General features: G+C 41.4%; 8 protein-coding genes across 8 annotated transcripts; 3 read left to right on the top strand and 5 right to left on the bottom strand.

The window, feature by feature from the left end:
• Positions 1 to 856: 856 nt before the first annotated feature.
• On the bottom strand, positions 857 to 2,146 carry EAF01_007239 (uncharacterized protein; the record flags this gene model as incomplete). The annotated part of the gene is made up of 4 exons (XM_038915494.1): positions 857 to 1,251; positions 1,300 to 1,358; positions 1,410 to 1,557; positions 1,609 to 2,146. 4 exons carry the CDS (start codon positions 2,144 to 2,146, stop codon positions 857 to 859), a joined length of 1,140 nt encoding a protein of 379 aa, XP_038769132.1.
• Positions 2,147 to 2,897: 751 nt separating this feature from the next.
• On the top strand, positions 2,898 to 3,278 carry EAF01_007238 (uncharacterized protein; the record flags this gene model as incomplete). The annotated part of the gene is made up of 2 exons (XM_038915493.1): positions 2,898 to 3,156; positions 3,217 to 3,278. The coding sequence occupies 2 exons, from the start codon at positions 2,898 to 2,900 to the stop codon at positions 3,276 to 3,278; spliced, it is 321 nt and encodes a 106-aa protein (XP_038769131.1).
• Positions 3,279 to 3,485: 207 nt separating this feature from the next.
• EAF01_007237 (uncharacterized protein) lies at positions 3,486 to 5,883 on the bottom strand. The gene is made up of 9 exons (XM_038915492.1): positions 5,277 to 5,883; positions 5,124 to 5,223; positions 5,042 to 5,067; positions 4,892 to 4,985; positions 4,774 to 4,838; positions 4,454 to 4,620; positions 4,183 to 4,348; positions 3,803 to 4,129; positions 3,486 to 3,749 (listed from the first exon to the last, which is right to left on the bottom strand). Exons 1-9 carry the CDS (start codon positions 5,503 to 5,505, stop codon positions 3,580 to 3,582), a joined length of 1,344 nt encoding a protein of 447 aa, XP_038769130.1. The 5' UTR covers positions 5,506 to 5,883; the 3' UTR covers positions 3,486 to 3,579.
• Positions 5,884 to 6,235: 352 nt separating this feature from the next.
• Positions 6,236 to 6,538, bottom strand: EAF01_007236 (uncharacterized protein; the record flags this gene model as incomplete). The annotated part of the gene is made up of 1 exon (XM_038915491.1): positions 6,236 to 6,538. One exon carries the CDS (start codon positions 6,536 to 6,538, stop codon positions 6,236 to 6,238), a length of 303 nt encoding a protein of 100 aa, XP_038769129.1.
• Positions 6,539 to 8,240: 1,702 nt separating this feature from the next.
• EAF01_007235 (uncharacterized protein) lies at positions 8,241 to 9,203 on the top strand (the record flags this gene model as incomplete). Its single annotated transcript, XM_038915490.1, has 3 exons — positions 8,241 to 8,511; positions 8,575 to 8,918; positions 9,144 to 9,203. 3 exons carry the CDS (start codon positions 8,241 to 8,243, stop codon positions 9,201 to 9,203), a joined length of 675 nt encoding a protein of 224 aa, XP_038769128.1.
• An 824-nt stretch (positions 9,204 to 10,027) lies between these two features.
• On the bottom strand, positions 10,028 to 12,003 carry EAF01_007234 (uncharacterized protein; the record flags this gene model as incomplete). Its single annotated transcript, XM_038915489.1, has 3 exons — positions 10,028 to 10,777; positions 10,831 to 11,657; positions 11,976 to 12,003. The coding sequence occupies 3 exons, from the start codon at positions 12,001 to 12,003 to the stop codon at positions 10,028 to 10,030; spliced, it is 1,605 nt and encodes a 534-aa protein (XP_038769127.1).
• Positions 12,004 to 12,794: 791 nt separating this feature from the next.
• On the bottom strand, positions 12,795 to 13,060 carry EAF01_007233 (uncharacterized protein; the record flags this gene model as incomplete). Its single annotated transcript, XM_038915488.1, has 2 exons — positions 12,795 to 12,973; positions 13,015 to 13,060. 2 exons carry the CDS (start codon positions 13,058 to 13,060, stop codon positions 12,795 to 12,797), a joined length of 225 nt encoding a protein of 74 aa, XP_038769126.1.
• A 1,188-nt stretch (positions 13,061 to 14,248) lies between these two features.
• Positions 14,249 to 14,885, top strand: EAF01_007232 (uncharacterized protein; the record flags this gene model as incomplete). The annotated part of the gene is given in 3 exon segments (XM_038915487.1): positions 14,249 to 14,342; positions 14,363 to 14,633; positions 14,645 to 14,885. 3 exon segments carry the CDS (start codon positions 14,249 to 14,251, stop codon positions 14,883 to 14,885), a joined length of 606 nt encoding a protein of 201 aa, XP_038769125.1.
• Between the last annotated feature and the right edge of the window lie 60 nt (positions 14,886 to 14,945).

Here is a 14,945-nt window from a genome sequence, read left to right as displayed (position 1 = left end):
ATCATTTTCCTGTTCATTCGAAAATTCAAAGGCAAAAAACTACAAGCGCCTCATTACCAAACAAATAACGTTTAAAGATATCGATCCCACATGCAAAGATCCCTAGGTACGTGAGGCCAAGTTTCAATTGTGGGCAAAGGAGGTTGCCGATCTATGAGGAGGCCCTGGCGATGCTAGTATCTAATCTATGCCGGTAGTGTATGTGCAACAAAGTCTGTATAAAATTTCATCGTTTCAAATAATCCGAATCATGTAACAGATATTTTCATATTCGAAGAATGGAACGACTTGATGTCTTCTATTCTTGATTGAGTTGATAATTGGACGATAGTCCTACAGGAAAATGGTGGACGCATTTACATCTAAGCATCAAAAATGAGAATTGTGAAGTGCAAGTCCACGTGAAATACTGAAGCCATATTATCATGAGATGATAATCAAGTAGGTATGAAACGATAATCTCCCTAGATTCCCTAGAGCTAGGTCTATGATTCTCTATTTAGCAATTAGCCAAACCTCGAATGACGCGCAACAACGTCAGCTATCATGTCATATCACAGGCAACGAAATACATATGATTCAAGGTGATGATTATGATCTTGCAAGCAGGATGATGGAATTATCGTCTACAGAAAAACCAATCCTAGGTGATACATGCTCAGTCCTTTACAATCGGGTCTGGCAATGGTATACAACTTTCCCAAACGCCTTCCTTTGATATCGAAGTCAAATGACAACGATTGCCAGTCAAAACCCTAACTTTCATCCATGTAACACCAGTCATATATTCATGAAGTACCATAAGTACCATGCAAATAACATTCCTTGATATTAACCCCAAATGAAATCGCACTGCTCAAACTGTTCCACTGATGCTGAGTTCGCGAATTTCTTGCAAAACTTGCTCAACCCTGCTATCGAGATGTCCTTGCGCATATTGCTCTCTTGTATCAGCATCCAAATATTGTTGTACTTGTGCCATTCTGGAATATGCCTCAGCACAGAAGCGAAGTTGGATTTTGACTAAAGCTTCGAAACTTGGGTCAAGGTAAGGAACACGAAGGTCGATGAGTTGAGGAAGTTCATTAAAAAGTTGGTCGTTGAGTTGCTCGTAAGCCGCCTTGGCCATCTCAGTCTCCTTTTCGGCACGAGGGAGTTTGGTGACATCTTTATCTGGCTTCTCGACGAGCTTCTTAACCTTTGCGCGCATGGCATCATAATCGAGGAGCTTGTGATTACGCTTCTTAATACCTAGAAATCGTTTAGCAGGCATCAAAAGAAAATAGTCAATATCCTTACACTCATTGATATCGGGGAAGTAGGCACAGAATCTTGAGATGGGCTCCAAGACAGTAGTACTAGTAATGTCAGCTTCATTCATTTTGCGCAAATAAATGTGCGAATCTCACCGGTATGGGCCATCAAGGGCTTTAATTGTCTCGGCGTCGAGATCCTCTACAGCTTGCTTGTAACTGCGACTGACACCATCCTTTGCGCCGGCATCACCGTAGAAAGCATCAATGGTCTCAGCAATGCGCATCTGAGAAGCGGTCATTGCTGCATTAATTGTCAGCTCACCTTCAAAAAAATCGGAACAACTAGAATTACCTCTCAAAGAGTCCAAATAACCCTTTGATTCCTTCTGCAGTCTCAATGAAGCGGCTTCCATTGTGCGATAACGTCTAGAAACTTGGTCAACTACAATTTCCTTTTCTTCTTCAGTTTTGGCCGCCATGAATTGGGTCAAAAAATAATCCCACTCCAAGTCTTCATTTCCGGAATTGGAAGAGATCGATCTGGAAAGCAAGATAGGAGTTGATGGAAGGTAGTCGGTCAAAATGTTGGAGGAAGTCGAGGCCGAGTGCAAGACAGGGCTTGATGGGTAGTAATTGACAGATGAAGCGGATGGCGTGGACAAAAAGTTGGAGGAAGTGGTTGAAGGATAGCCTGATGAATTGTTGTCGTCGATCTTGGCTTCTTCTTCATCTTCTGACTCGTAATCGGATTCGGATTCAGAGTTACTGGAGTAACCAGCATTCTCCAAAGTCAATCGCAAGCTGACTTCTTGCACAGCTCTCAAGAGCGCCTTCATTTCCTCGTCGCATTCTTCCGCCATGGTATGGTGTTCGGCGGTTGTCGTAGCCATCGTGGTTTTGTAATAAAGTTGTAACTAACCTTTCTTCAACTTCGTAATCGCGATCATTTGTTTTCTCAACATGACCTTGAATGAATAAAATTAGTTTGCTGCCTGGAAAATAAACAGATCCTAACTCGAAAGATCCTCGCAAGAATTCGGGGATGGCTTCATATTTCTTTGACGTCCACCCCCAATCCCCGCAAGTTCCTTGAGTTACTCTGAGGTAGGTTCACTTACCAGTCTTCATCATAACCTGAGTAGTTGCCCTATTGACATTCTTCTTAAAGCCTTTTGACAGATAGATCGTTAGTTTGATCTTCTTTATCCTCCCAAAGTTCACAAATGTATTCTTCTTACCTGCCCACGACATGATGACTTATTCAGAGTAAACAACAACACAAGGAATAGTCGGGTATCTTCAAAACTGGACTGCTAGTGGTGTGCAGATAGAATGAGAATTGAAAACTCCAAAGAAGTTCAAAGTTGTATGCTGACCACTACAAAGATGGTAAAGAAAGAAGGTGATGTATTGGTAATATGGGTTTGAATGTGAATATATTCAAGAAAACTGATGACAATGATGATGAATTCCGGGCTCAGGTAGTAAACTTGGGTTGTGGCGCAGCTGCAAGCATCGGAATTCCGGTGAAAGTGTTCACCCGAAGTGGATCACTCCCCTGTGCATTCAAAATTATTTCCTCATTCAAAGAATTCCATCTGCAGGTCAATCCACAACTCGAAATTCAAAAATCACTTCAAAATGGCATCCAAAAGCAACCCCAATGTTCCCCAAAAGAAGCGCAAGATCGCAAACCGAGCAAAGACTCAACGCAAGAACGCTATCAACAAGGTTACCAAAAACCCAAGAGGTACCAGAGCCAGTACTGTTCTGTTCCCTACGAGTGGACCTTTAGCACCTTTATCCGGAAAGAAGGCTCGTAAGGTCCAAAAGGCGCAAAACTGTGCACGTCAAAGAGCATTGGAGCAGGCAATGAAGGAAGGAGAGGTCAAGATGACTGGTGAGCACTTTACAAACTTGCAATTGATATTCAAGGTTCTGATACTAAATACGATTCTAGATGCGCCAGAGACTACATCAAATGCAGCCAGCGAGGGAATGGAGGTTGATAACATTGCATGAATGATGTAAAAACCGCATGGGATATTGGAGTAATGGCGATTGGAGTTACGGTCAAAATCTCGAGAGTTGCATGTCAAGACGAAGATATTGGATTTTTATCACAAGAGATGCGCAATTCGGTCGTTATACCCCGAAGAGGGAACTTGCAGATATTATATGGACATAACACGTATATCGAGGAATAACAAGGAGTGAAAGCTTCAATGTATGAAGAAAAGTAAACTTTACGAACTATCTTGCTTTCCTGCAACTTTTTACACTTCTTATGTTTCCGCATGCATAACTATCCTCTATCTGACGACTAAGGATACGCTCTCTTCGTTGCTGGAACTTGTCCAGGGAAGAATGTAGTAGGGATCGTGGGGATAGGGATACTAGCCGTCAGCGCATATCCAGCAGCCAAATCATTCGGCATTTTTGCTGCAGAGTAGCCAGAAGGCGCTGAGGATACCGTTTGTGTCACAATCGAGTCTATTATAGAGTTCGTTAGACATCGCAATGATCAAAAAGATGTGGCAACTTACAAGCTGTATGTGCTGTACCGTGAACCAAACATCCTCCATCACCCCAAGCATTCTGACATTTATACAACTCGTAACTACCCGCGTCTGTCCACATTGCAAAGTTTGTAATGCTCAAACCCGCGCAAGGTTGGCCTGTTGGACAAATGACTTGAATAGGTGCTCTTTGGGTACCATCTGCACAAGTTCCTTTCCAGTTTGAAAAAGTGAGACCAGTATATAACACCCCGTTGCCAGTTGCTGGTGTTGATTTCCAATATGCGTCGATGTCGAGAGAATATGCATTACTGTGACCAATGAAGTTCGAGAACACACTGTCGGATACCGACCCTATGAGACTCTGGTTAGAAAGGGTAATAGTGATACAAGTGAGGAGAACTCACCTGATCCGCCGTTACTCTTGATCATGAACATCTGATTAGATTGCCAGGAGTAGATGTTATTGTAAGTAATCTTCGAAATGGCAGTGTCTGCTCCCAAACTACCAATCGCACATCCACCGCTAACATTACAGTGGATGTTTTCAATTAGCATGTGGTTAGATGGGTTCTGGTTTCCGTTAGCATCATTTTTACACGAGTTGTGATGTTCTAGATAAGATGGGTCGCATAGTGGAGGCTTTCTAAAAGAAATTGCGAAGGTGGCAGAGCATACCTTGACAGTGACACATTCGTCTTTGTTGGTAACTTCTACATCATGGATATGAACGTTGAAGCCCCAAACATCGATGCCATCTAATCCACCTTCGTTTCCACCACGAATGATCAGGTTGTATACTTGGCCATGTTGCACGGTGTCGAGAATGAGGTGGAATGCCGGAGCTGGTAAAATGTTTAGTAAAGATTGACGGTAGAAATGAAGATGGATTTCGGAAGGAGGCTAGAAGAAATAATGCAATTGACTGTGTGGGACTGCATGGGAATATATTCGAAAGTTGAAACAAGTTCGGTAGAAAAAGCTCAGGGGGAACTTACAGTCGACAAGTGCAATGTCGTGGATAGAAAAATTGACAACGTTTATTAGTCGAATGAGACGAGGCCTTCACCAAGGGTTAACGATACTCTTGAGACGACTTTCATCATAGACTCTTACCCATAAATTCCCTGTGCATGGAATACATATCCATAACCTTGAATAGCGCCGCTTGATCTACTGCTGTAGAGTTCAAAGTCGGTAGAGTCTTGGACTATAGTTGGGAATTAGAAGATGGTAGAAACACAAATATTCAGGCGGTAAACTTACCAACAATCATATGTCCGCCTGCAGTACTGTATACAAATGATTAGCAAACCTGAAACGCGTTTGAAGCAGCGAAGGAGCTCACCCAGTTCTAAGAATGACACCTTCGAGGTTTATGGCCCATGCGTTACCACCAGATAGTGTAACCCATGTAGACATCGCATAGTTTCCAAGAGGGATGTTCACTAGATTGTATCTTAGTATTATACACCAAAATTACGCAAGTCTACAAACATACCGACGCCACCACTTGAGCAGGCATTGAACGCGGCAAGAAGAGCTGGTCCCAGATCTGTCTTTCCATCGGCTACTGCGCCATACTTAGTCACATCACAGACTTTTTTGGCCCATTTCGCATCTGAAGTAGTAAGGGGGCCAATCGGGTAGCCAGAAGCTAGCTGGGCAGACACAAGAGATGGCAAGAACAACGACGCGGAAAGTAGAATGGTTTTCAGATTTAAACGCATTGTGAGTTCGGAAGACTTGGAGTACTAGGTTTTAGTTTTAGGTATGAGTGGAGTGGAATGAAAGAGAGCATAGCACTTGATGAACAGAACATAAATTTGGGGGAACATACTTAGCACATATAAGTGCATGGCAATTCATTTTCCCTTGACTAAGGGAGCATCTAGCATGCTGAATGATCTTTCGCCGAATTCACGCCCGCTCAGCCGGACAACTCGATCACTTCCTTGGCAATGTCAGGACTCGAAGAGTATTGTTGCGCTTATATATAAGTTTGAAAGAAAGTGGAAAAGGGTCGAAAAAGGCATGCACATGAAAGTATGAATGCATTCCGGCTTCCAAAATTGGGCATTCCGTTTGCCGAACGGAGTAATGATGCGCATTGAAAAGGTTACTCGCGACGATCAAACAACGAATTTAGCACACTGGGTAAAGTAATGAACTTCAGCTACGCGTGATGTAAGGTACGCTTGGCGATTCGTGGGATAAAAGCCAGCGAAACAACTTTATATTGCTATACCACAGGGGTAATGACATCTTGGCTACAACAGAAATCTGGGGTTCCATATTGTGTATGATTGATTACCCCAGAAATCTGCCAGACAAATGCGGGAAATTTTCCAACGCCGGGAGATATTTTGGATGAAATTAAGCTCATAGATCATAACAGATGCATGGATGAAGACTGGAAAATTGCCAAAAACAAAAAAGAATACTCAAATTCCATGGGCTTTACAAATTCCCGAAACACAAATGTTTCGTTTCATCATGAATCTCCCATACTTCAGAAGACCAGAGCGAAGCATTCAAGACGTCAATGTGCATCATCTCGTGACACCTCACAGCCCTGAGTCTTGCGCTGGTAGATGAATGAGAGGAAATGAAAAGCTCGAAGGTAGGCACTTCCAAAAGGTACTTTTCATCCACTATGGTTGTCTCGAGGACTATCGTGTCTTTTCCGGCGGATTCTTCCCCGAAATCTCTCGACGATCTTACATCGGTATTCTGTTCGGGAATAGCTGCCGCATCGCACATCATTACGCCGACAAAGGACGTTTATTTCTCCATCTACTCCCACTCTCAAAGAACGTGATAATAAGTAGAAATTGGCCTAAATTGCTGCATATCTTGGCATCTGCCAACCACAAGCGTTGGTGACCATGAAGTCATGGTCGATGCATCCATCTATATGCGCGTCAACGAAAGATTGTCGGCTCACAATCTTTACGGTTTTACGACAAGTCGGCTAAAGGCTTTGGAATTGGTTGATGAACCGAATGGAGGTAATCTTACACATGATTGTTTGAGGATTGAGAGGTCCAATTTAGGTTATCTCCTTCTTGAAATCAAAAGTGGGGAACACGGGACTTCAATACCTTCAGGACAACAATCAACGACTCTCGAGCGACTTACCAATGATTCATACCAGTATGCACAGAGTTCTTAGCTACTTTCGCGTCCATAAACGAGACGGCGGTGATTACAGTTGTAACACGATGTCACCCAGTATCAGGAAACAAACAGTATGAGTATCTCACGTGTGCCTACAGCGGTATTGATCCTGACAAGTGCAAATTTCTTCCTTCTCAATCCTGATGATGGAGTAGGATCGCTTTAATTGTTTACATCAAAATGACTATTCTCTTGTCGTACATTTTCCAATGTAGCCCCTTCTTCAAGTGTGGCAGAAATAAAAGCTTCTTTACATTAACATTCAACTTTGCCGATGTTTCTAGCTACGTGTCATTCTTATCAACCCATTGCGCAAGTGTACATGGCAGTTATGATTTCTTATTTAGAGTACGGATTTGAGTAAGACAATTCTCAAGTCTTGCTGTGCCTCTCGCCTTTGTTTCGGCGTGAATTAATTCTATTTAAAGGATCAAATATACCTAGATATTGACGTTTCTATTGGTCCTGGCATTGAACGACTTGTTTTAAGCCTCTTTACGCAGTCGGTGTACCATTCATTCTGATAATTATATTAAAAGTTTGATGAGGTTATTGGCTACACAGTATAATTATAGAAACATCTGCATCGCAGTGGGTAGGTAATTTTTTCGTAATTTGACTCGTCAAATTCTTCACTTCACGTTTGTACTTGTTGGGATGCTTACGACACGGTTTCCATGGGATATCTGCAGTCCAGTGATTGATTCAGCGTTTTATTTCTACTTTATAATCTGAGCGATTCATGTAAGTACAAATATCAAGTCCTCCAAATTTGACATCTTCGATCCTTTTAGCTATTTGATTTCTTGGTTGATGAAAAGGAGTCTCGCCCACCAGCACCACCACTACATCAACTCTACTTTTGCATCAACATGTACCTTCAAGAAGTAAAACGAGTGTTACGTTCCATTTCTTTGGTGCTTTCTATCTCAACTATCATAAAGGCTCAAACGCTCTTCTGTTGTGATTCTGTGAACTGTGTCACTCGGTACAATCCACCCGCATGCAAAATCAACGATATCACACTTTCTGTGATTGGAATCACTTCATTTAATACTTCGGTCGATTCATCGCCCTTTACCTGGACATTGGGGATTCAAGAATCCGAAGACACAGTTGAACCATCTGTCCCTACTACGCATCTCAAGCATCGTCAAACTTCTTTGTCTCCTGTGGGCCCCGTCGATCTCATTGCCACCTACTCCTTTAATATAACCTTGAGCCGGGGTTTTTATCTTGACACCCCTCCGACGGTTAATTTGACCTCGGGATCAAACACCCATGCATGCGCGCTATTTTTCGATGGAATAGCATCAGGTTTAACATTGGAACCAGTGCTACAGGGACATGTAATGATGCTCTAACAGCATCTTGTGTTGGTGATCTATCAGCTCAATCTCAATCTCAATCTCAGATGGCCAAAATTTTGACGAGCACGTCAAATGCTCGGACCGAAACAGATATTTGCAATGCATTACAGTCAGCCCTCAAATGTCAAGCTCCGACATCTTGTACCGCGGCAAAGGATGGTAGCTGGGGAGATGTTGTTGCACAAGGTCCGCAAATTCGATAGTGAGCGATGTGGTAGTGAAAGCTTATAGATGATATGACGATAACAGGATTGAGATCCCCAATTTCTCCACCAAGCACACCCAAATCGCCCGATTGTATCCCAACGACTGGGGAGAATTATGAGTTATCTTTAGTCCACAATACCACATCCTCGAGTATAGTGGATGTTTCTCACTTCGCGTTACTTTCAGACCTTGCCAAGGGCGAGTTCTATGATGGCATCACCCCAATCCTCACAGTTTTATGGAACACATCCAGTCTTAATGATACCTCGTCTATTATCGCCAGTGCAGAATCGCATTTGAGTTGTTTGAAAGTGGTGGAAAGTGCGAATGGGGAGGTTGGGGGAGACACTTCTTCACCTCCTATATCTGCATGCTCAATTATGGGTGTAAGTAGATACTGGAGCTGGGGATTAGTGACGGTGGTTTGGGAATGGATTGTGTTTTGTTAGTGATATGGGTACATGTCTGTAGATTAGACATGTCATTAACTGCATTAGATAGAGATTGAAAGATATCACTTTATTTCTGACTTCTAGGAGTAGGTCGCTAGTTAGTGTGTGAGAGCTTGTATTTAATGCTACTTTGATTTTATAACTATTCTAATATGAAAGTTGATACCAGACTTGAGCGTCACCATCAGCTTCTTTTTGAAAGCAAGAGGTCGTCGCTAGCTGCGACAAAAGAATTAATTTGTCACCTCCATCCGAAATATCCATTGGCTTTTGATTCTAGACATTTCAAATTCATTCAAATATATTCACTGCGCCAAAAGAGAGGATCCAAAACCTAACCTCAACGTCGCTTAAAAAAGAATTGCCCCACAAAATAATCTTAGCTTTCGCTATTTGACGAACCGAATCAAAAGCACTCAAAATCAAATCTTCAAAAAAATACAAAAATAAAATAAACAAAGAATAAAATAGCAAAACTGCGAGGCGCTGTAAAGCACCTCTAGGTCCCAATCAACTTCGTACTATAGAATGACTGTACCAAACTGTCCCCTATTTGGCCCGATTGAGAGGGCCCCGATTACTATGGCTTAGGTGGAGGCGTTACGTAGACCACTGTACCACGGGGATATGTTTGGTGAGGGAAGGGTCCAAGTTCGGGAATATGTATGGATGCATCTCAGCTCAGCTATTTTGGTGCATTCAGATTGAAGAATTTACCCCCATTTGCAAACTTTATGCAACATTCTTGTCGCATAAATTCTCTTCTTGTGAGGTAAATGGGGTAGCAAGAATTTTCACTGCGACAGAGTCTTGAATCTGATAGGTAGACTATGGATTAAAGTATCGATGGATTTGAAATCATATGTGCATCAACAAGAGATTCAATTCAGTAAGAAAAAGTCCGATTTACTTGAATGTCAATAGTTAGGATCAAATGAAGTTTGGCAAGAGTAATAACTGCAGCAAATTTTTTGAGAAAAACAATCCTTGGGTTTATTTGATTGCGCATTACAACCCATAAAGTTTTCTCGTTGCATATAAAATCAATTTTTGCCTTGTATATGCCATAGTTGCCGCGGTGTCTTATTTTGCTTTAGAGGATAATGACCATCTCGAAAGCTTCGTGAGTCGATAGGGTACTTATCTGTATCAAAAGGATTGATATCATCAACCCCCGCACTGATTAATAGATCCACAATATGCTGCCACCCATGACATTTTGCTATGAGCACTGGTTGGTGGCTTTTGTTGGGGTTATCACAAGGAGAAACGTTAGCATCGATGAGAAGACGTGTCATCAAGAGATCTCCACGTTTGACGGCATATTCACGCAGAGCTTGCTCGCCTATTCCGGTAACATCACCCCCTTCTTTCAACAAGAGACGCATCGTATGGTGCTGGCTCCATCGAGCGGCTATGTTCAACAGAGTTTTATTTGATGAAGGATCCGTGTGTATTATTTCTTTTAACACTATCCCGCCATAGTCTACAAGAACATGAATTAATTCGTTGTGACCTCGGGCGACTGCAAAGCTTATCGCATCAGATCCAATACCAACGTAGGTTCTTGATCTCCGGACAATCGCACGATTTAATTCGGCACCATTTGACAACAGAAAGATGACAATATTCGCATGACCTTTATAAGCGGCACAGTGAATGGGCGACCAATATGGCATAGTGTGATTCGGTCCCGCAATACAGTTGACATCTACACCACGTTCAGCATTACTGTAAGTAGATTTTCTCTTCCCCAAGAAGCGGCTTGAAGTAGAACGTCCTCTGCATGTTTCCTTTCAGCTTGTGACCCGTAGAACATATCCATAATGAAAAAATTAATTCTCACAGATCCTGTCCTCGCCGCAACATGAAGGACCATTTTGATTTCTTCGTGGGAAAGGGGTAATACTGCATTATAGCGTGATTGTACAAGCATCTTCATTGTTTCAAAGTGACCATTCATTGCGGCTACACGCAACGCGCTTCCCGAAGAACAGAAGAACTTTTCTCTTCCTAAACCTACTGTCAAGTGAGGGCCATAATATGGTTGAATTGCGCTGGAGTCGGCGCCATGGTGTAGAAGAACTTGTATTATATCGACTCGTCCGTACCTTGAAGCGAGATACAACGGTCTACCGAAGTATTTGTTTCTAAAGTTGGCATCTGCGTGGTGACTTTCAAGCAAGACTCGCATGTATGCAATTGCATTGGCGATGATAGCGATGCAAAGTCTATTTTGCATATCAAGTATTCTTTCGGCGTTGATCGTATCCACTGGAATATCAGTATCAACTATAGGTACTGGATTATAATTCCACGAAAGCCTTGGAGCGAGAAAGCTTAACTGCTGCCTTCCGTTTGTGTTTCTACGGCTGGATGTTGCCCAGATCAATCGTTCCTCTGAAGCTTCACAAACGGCAAGCTCCAATTCGCTCTGTTTTTCCTCCGAGAGACAATGAATTTTAGGCACAGCAATAATTGCTCGATGCATTGGAGTAAGTATCATGTCACTGGTGTTGGCTTTCATTTCTTTGTGTATGAGGAGAGGGGCGAAACGGGGTAATTTACTGGGAGGGTATCTGCGACATATCTCCAGAGTGTCATCAACAGGACCATGAGGATTGTTGATATAATCGACACATATTGCATTTGTAATTGATACTTCATAATGTCCTATATGTTTGTTAGCGCAGTAATGATGTGTCTGTTGGGTTACAAAAACGTGCTGCACACTGTTCGCAGGCCAAGAGCCTTCCATAACCCGACAGTCTCCAATATCTCAGCAAAAGTTAAAACAACGATATCATTGGGCAGGTTGATTAGATTGATAGTTCGCGTAGCTGTAGTCTCCATATTGCCTGAAGAACACTCTTGAAAGATAAATAGCGTGCAAGGAAGATCGCCAGGACTTTGGGATTGTGCAGCATTATTTAAAAGATCCTACGTTTCGTAACAATATAAATAGGTGATTCAGCTACGGCGCGGACATACCGCACGCGTTACTTGTAGGTTGACTCATCTGACCATGGTTGGTGTGTCCAATTGAAATAAATGTATTCCAAGGTGTGACTGTTGGTAGTCGTTGCAACGTGGATGAGACAGCAGCTTCTTCACCGCCTTCGCTTGGCAGAACAAACAACTTTACCTCATAAATAGATACCTACATAGATACATTTTTATAGTACCTATTTCTACGTTTTATTGGCCGGCGAAATCTTAAATAGGATTCAAATATGAATAGCCACGCAATTATTGCAAATGACCTTCTTATTTCAAATTTGAATTTGCACTCAATGATTATGCAGGTACATAGGATTGTTCTTCTACTTATTTTCCTTGATTCTATCTATACCTTGCTACACCTTATGGAATTACTATTTACTTGATACTCAGAGCTAGAGATATGTGAACTTCGAGAATTTAGGAGATAAATGATCGGATCCAGCCCCGATAAATGGCCACTAGCTTGTACTTATTGCTTCTCACGTAGCACAGATTTCTACTCGCTCGCCTGTCATCAACATATTCCCATTAATATTCACATTGATACTCTTAGTTCTCCATGAAGCAAGAGTATCTATAATAGACATTATTTTAATCGAAACTCAATTGCGAATTGGCAGAAAGTTCGCTACCTCATGCCTCAATCAAGCTACAGTATCTATAATGCTGTCATAGCTTTGAGATGCCTCCCCGGGCTTCTCTACAAGTGATAAACCCATTTCCTATATATCATGTGCTTCAAATTTTGTGGTGAGGCTCCCTGTAATAGAGCACTCAAAAGCTCAACGGAATTCTTCTATAAACATTTTAGTTTCCTACCATTAAAACTATATGAAACCATCCCAAGCGATCATCAACTTCTACATCAACACCATAGTGGTACGTCAGAATCCTCGTAGCCTTTTTATCCCCTAGAGTGTTATGAAAGCCTATCAACATATATTCTGTCGGTCTTCCATTACCTGATTTGTCATATCGAGAAGTTCCTATACGTATTGAAATTGTAAGAATTCTGGAACTTACTTACCGTACACCGTAACGTTTTGTAACATAATCCCAGCCAAATTTATCATTTCTTATATAAACTAAAATATAAGATTACTATTTCAATTGATTATATATTAAATTAAAACTCTCAAGATCAATAATTTGAATATACCAAAATGTATATAAAAATCACATTCTATTTTTAAATATTTTAATGGAAGATTTATATAAGCTTTTATCAAAAAAGTTTAGAATTTTCAATTTGTAACATTTCTCCTCCACAAAATAAGTGATCTTTTCAAAAATTCCAGAAATTTCAATATCAATTCTTTTTAAAATTATTTTAAAAATTCAAAACAAATTATCCTTTTTATTAACGTTTTCAATAATCTTTAATCCTTTTATGATATAGATTCGAATTTCACTTCATGATATAATAAATAAACTAGGGTATAAAAGTTGAATAAAAAAAGGTTTTTGTTGGAAAAGTGTTATATATGTAGTAAGTAGGTTCCAGAACTCTTATCTTTGTTTCTCTTTTGTATATGTTGGAGTCTTCTCGGTATGTTGGTATCAACTTGAATCTATCAGATAATCGGTTTCATCGTCTCTAACCCTATTCCCTTGACCCGTAACTATGATCATATGACTCATAGGGAAGAATTATTTCAAATACGACTACGAAATTTCACGATGCTACATTTCCTTTATTTCAAAAATGCAACTGATTTAGTCGTGGTTCACTTCTCAAGTAGGATTCAAAATATGATCCTCTTTGCAAGATTCGAAACTCGCATACGCGGTCTAATCTCTGACTCCCAAATATGGTGTCACCAATTGCTACCATTGTTAGCTCAATGCTAGAGTGAGAACCAGCTGTATAGAAAGAACGTGGTAGCAAAATAAGTTGAAACTATAAAAAGTATGGAAAGTTTCTTTAGATTTCTATCTATCTACAACAAGTCTTTGGGAATCAACTAAAGCCACCGTCAAATCTCGTCTTAAATTCCACTTCATCACAATGTGTTGATTCTTGCCACCCACGAGTTTCTATCCTCTACCAGAAAGTATGGCTAATGCTATTGGGTTCGCCATTGGAGGGCTTACCATGCTTCCTCTACTCGATGAAGCATTTCCAAATAGGTCGCTAAGACCACAGTGGTTCGCATTGGTGTAGGACATCCATATCAGAAAAAACACAAAACGAAGACAGCCTATCAGGCAATATTCCTGGGATTTGACTATTTGACGTTGCAGGCCGAATGATATCGGATATGGAAGGTAGCAGCAAGAATAAGATTGCGGAGACGGCAGTTGGGAAGATATCAAGCTTCCAGCCAGTGACGATTTGGGAGGTAGACAAGCCCAGTATATCTCCGTTATATCAGGAGGTACTGGTGCTATCTTTATCTCTTATATCACTGTTGCTTGGCCAGATGGTCTGAAGGGATCCTGGATGGGTGACTGGGGATACTTTTGTGGTGGACCATGGTATCCGGCTCAGACAATCTCCAATATTCAAGATAACTATACGCTAAAATGCACATGGATTGACAGTGATGGTAGTAATGGAATTGGCATCAAGAGATTAGGCATTCACATCACAGACTTTACACCGACTATCGAACGTCTTGCTGTATACCAAATGACACTTTCCTCGTATGTGATAGCAAACCCCGCTTTCGGATGTACGATGATATCAACACGGATACATATTTACCATATTTCGACCCCTTTCTCAAATTCAAACAGAAGACTCTCCTTGATGTCTATAGGGCATTGGTCGTGGGTGTCGAGTGTAGCAAACTAGATTGCAACCCTCTACCACCAGTTCCATCTCCCTGTACTCGGGGAACGAAGAAACGAAAACCGCTCTCGTTCATCATGGAAGCCCAATCATCTGCCACGTAGTCAGGGATGGATAACAAACACTTCATCGGCAATCAACAGTACCAGCACCACTTTTACTGG

The sequence above is a fragment of the Botrytis porri genome (genome assembly GCF_014898465.1).
Source record: "Botrytis porri strain MUCL 3234 chromosome Unknown BPOR_009, whole genome shotgun sequence".
NCBI lineage: Eukaryota > Fungi > Ascomycota > Leotiomycetes > Helotiales > Sclerotiniaceae > Botrytis > Botrytis porri.
Note: the sequence above shows the minus strand (reverse complement) of the source record. Positions and strands in the feature narration are given on the sequence as shown.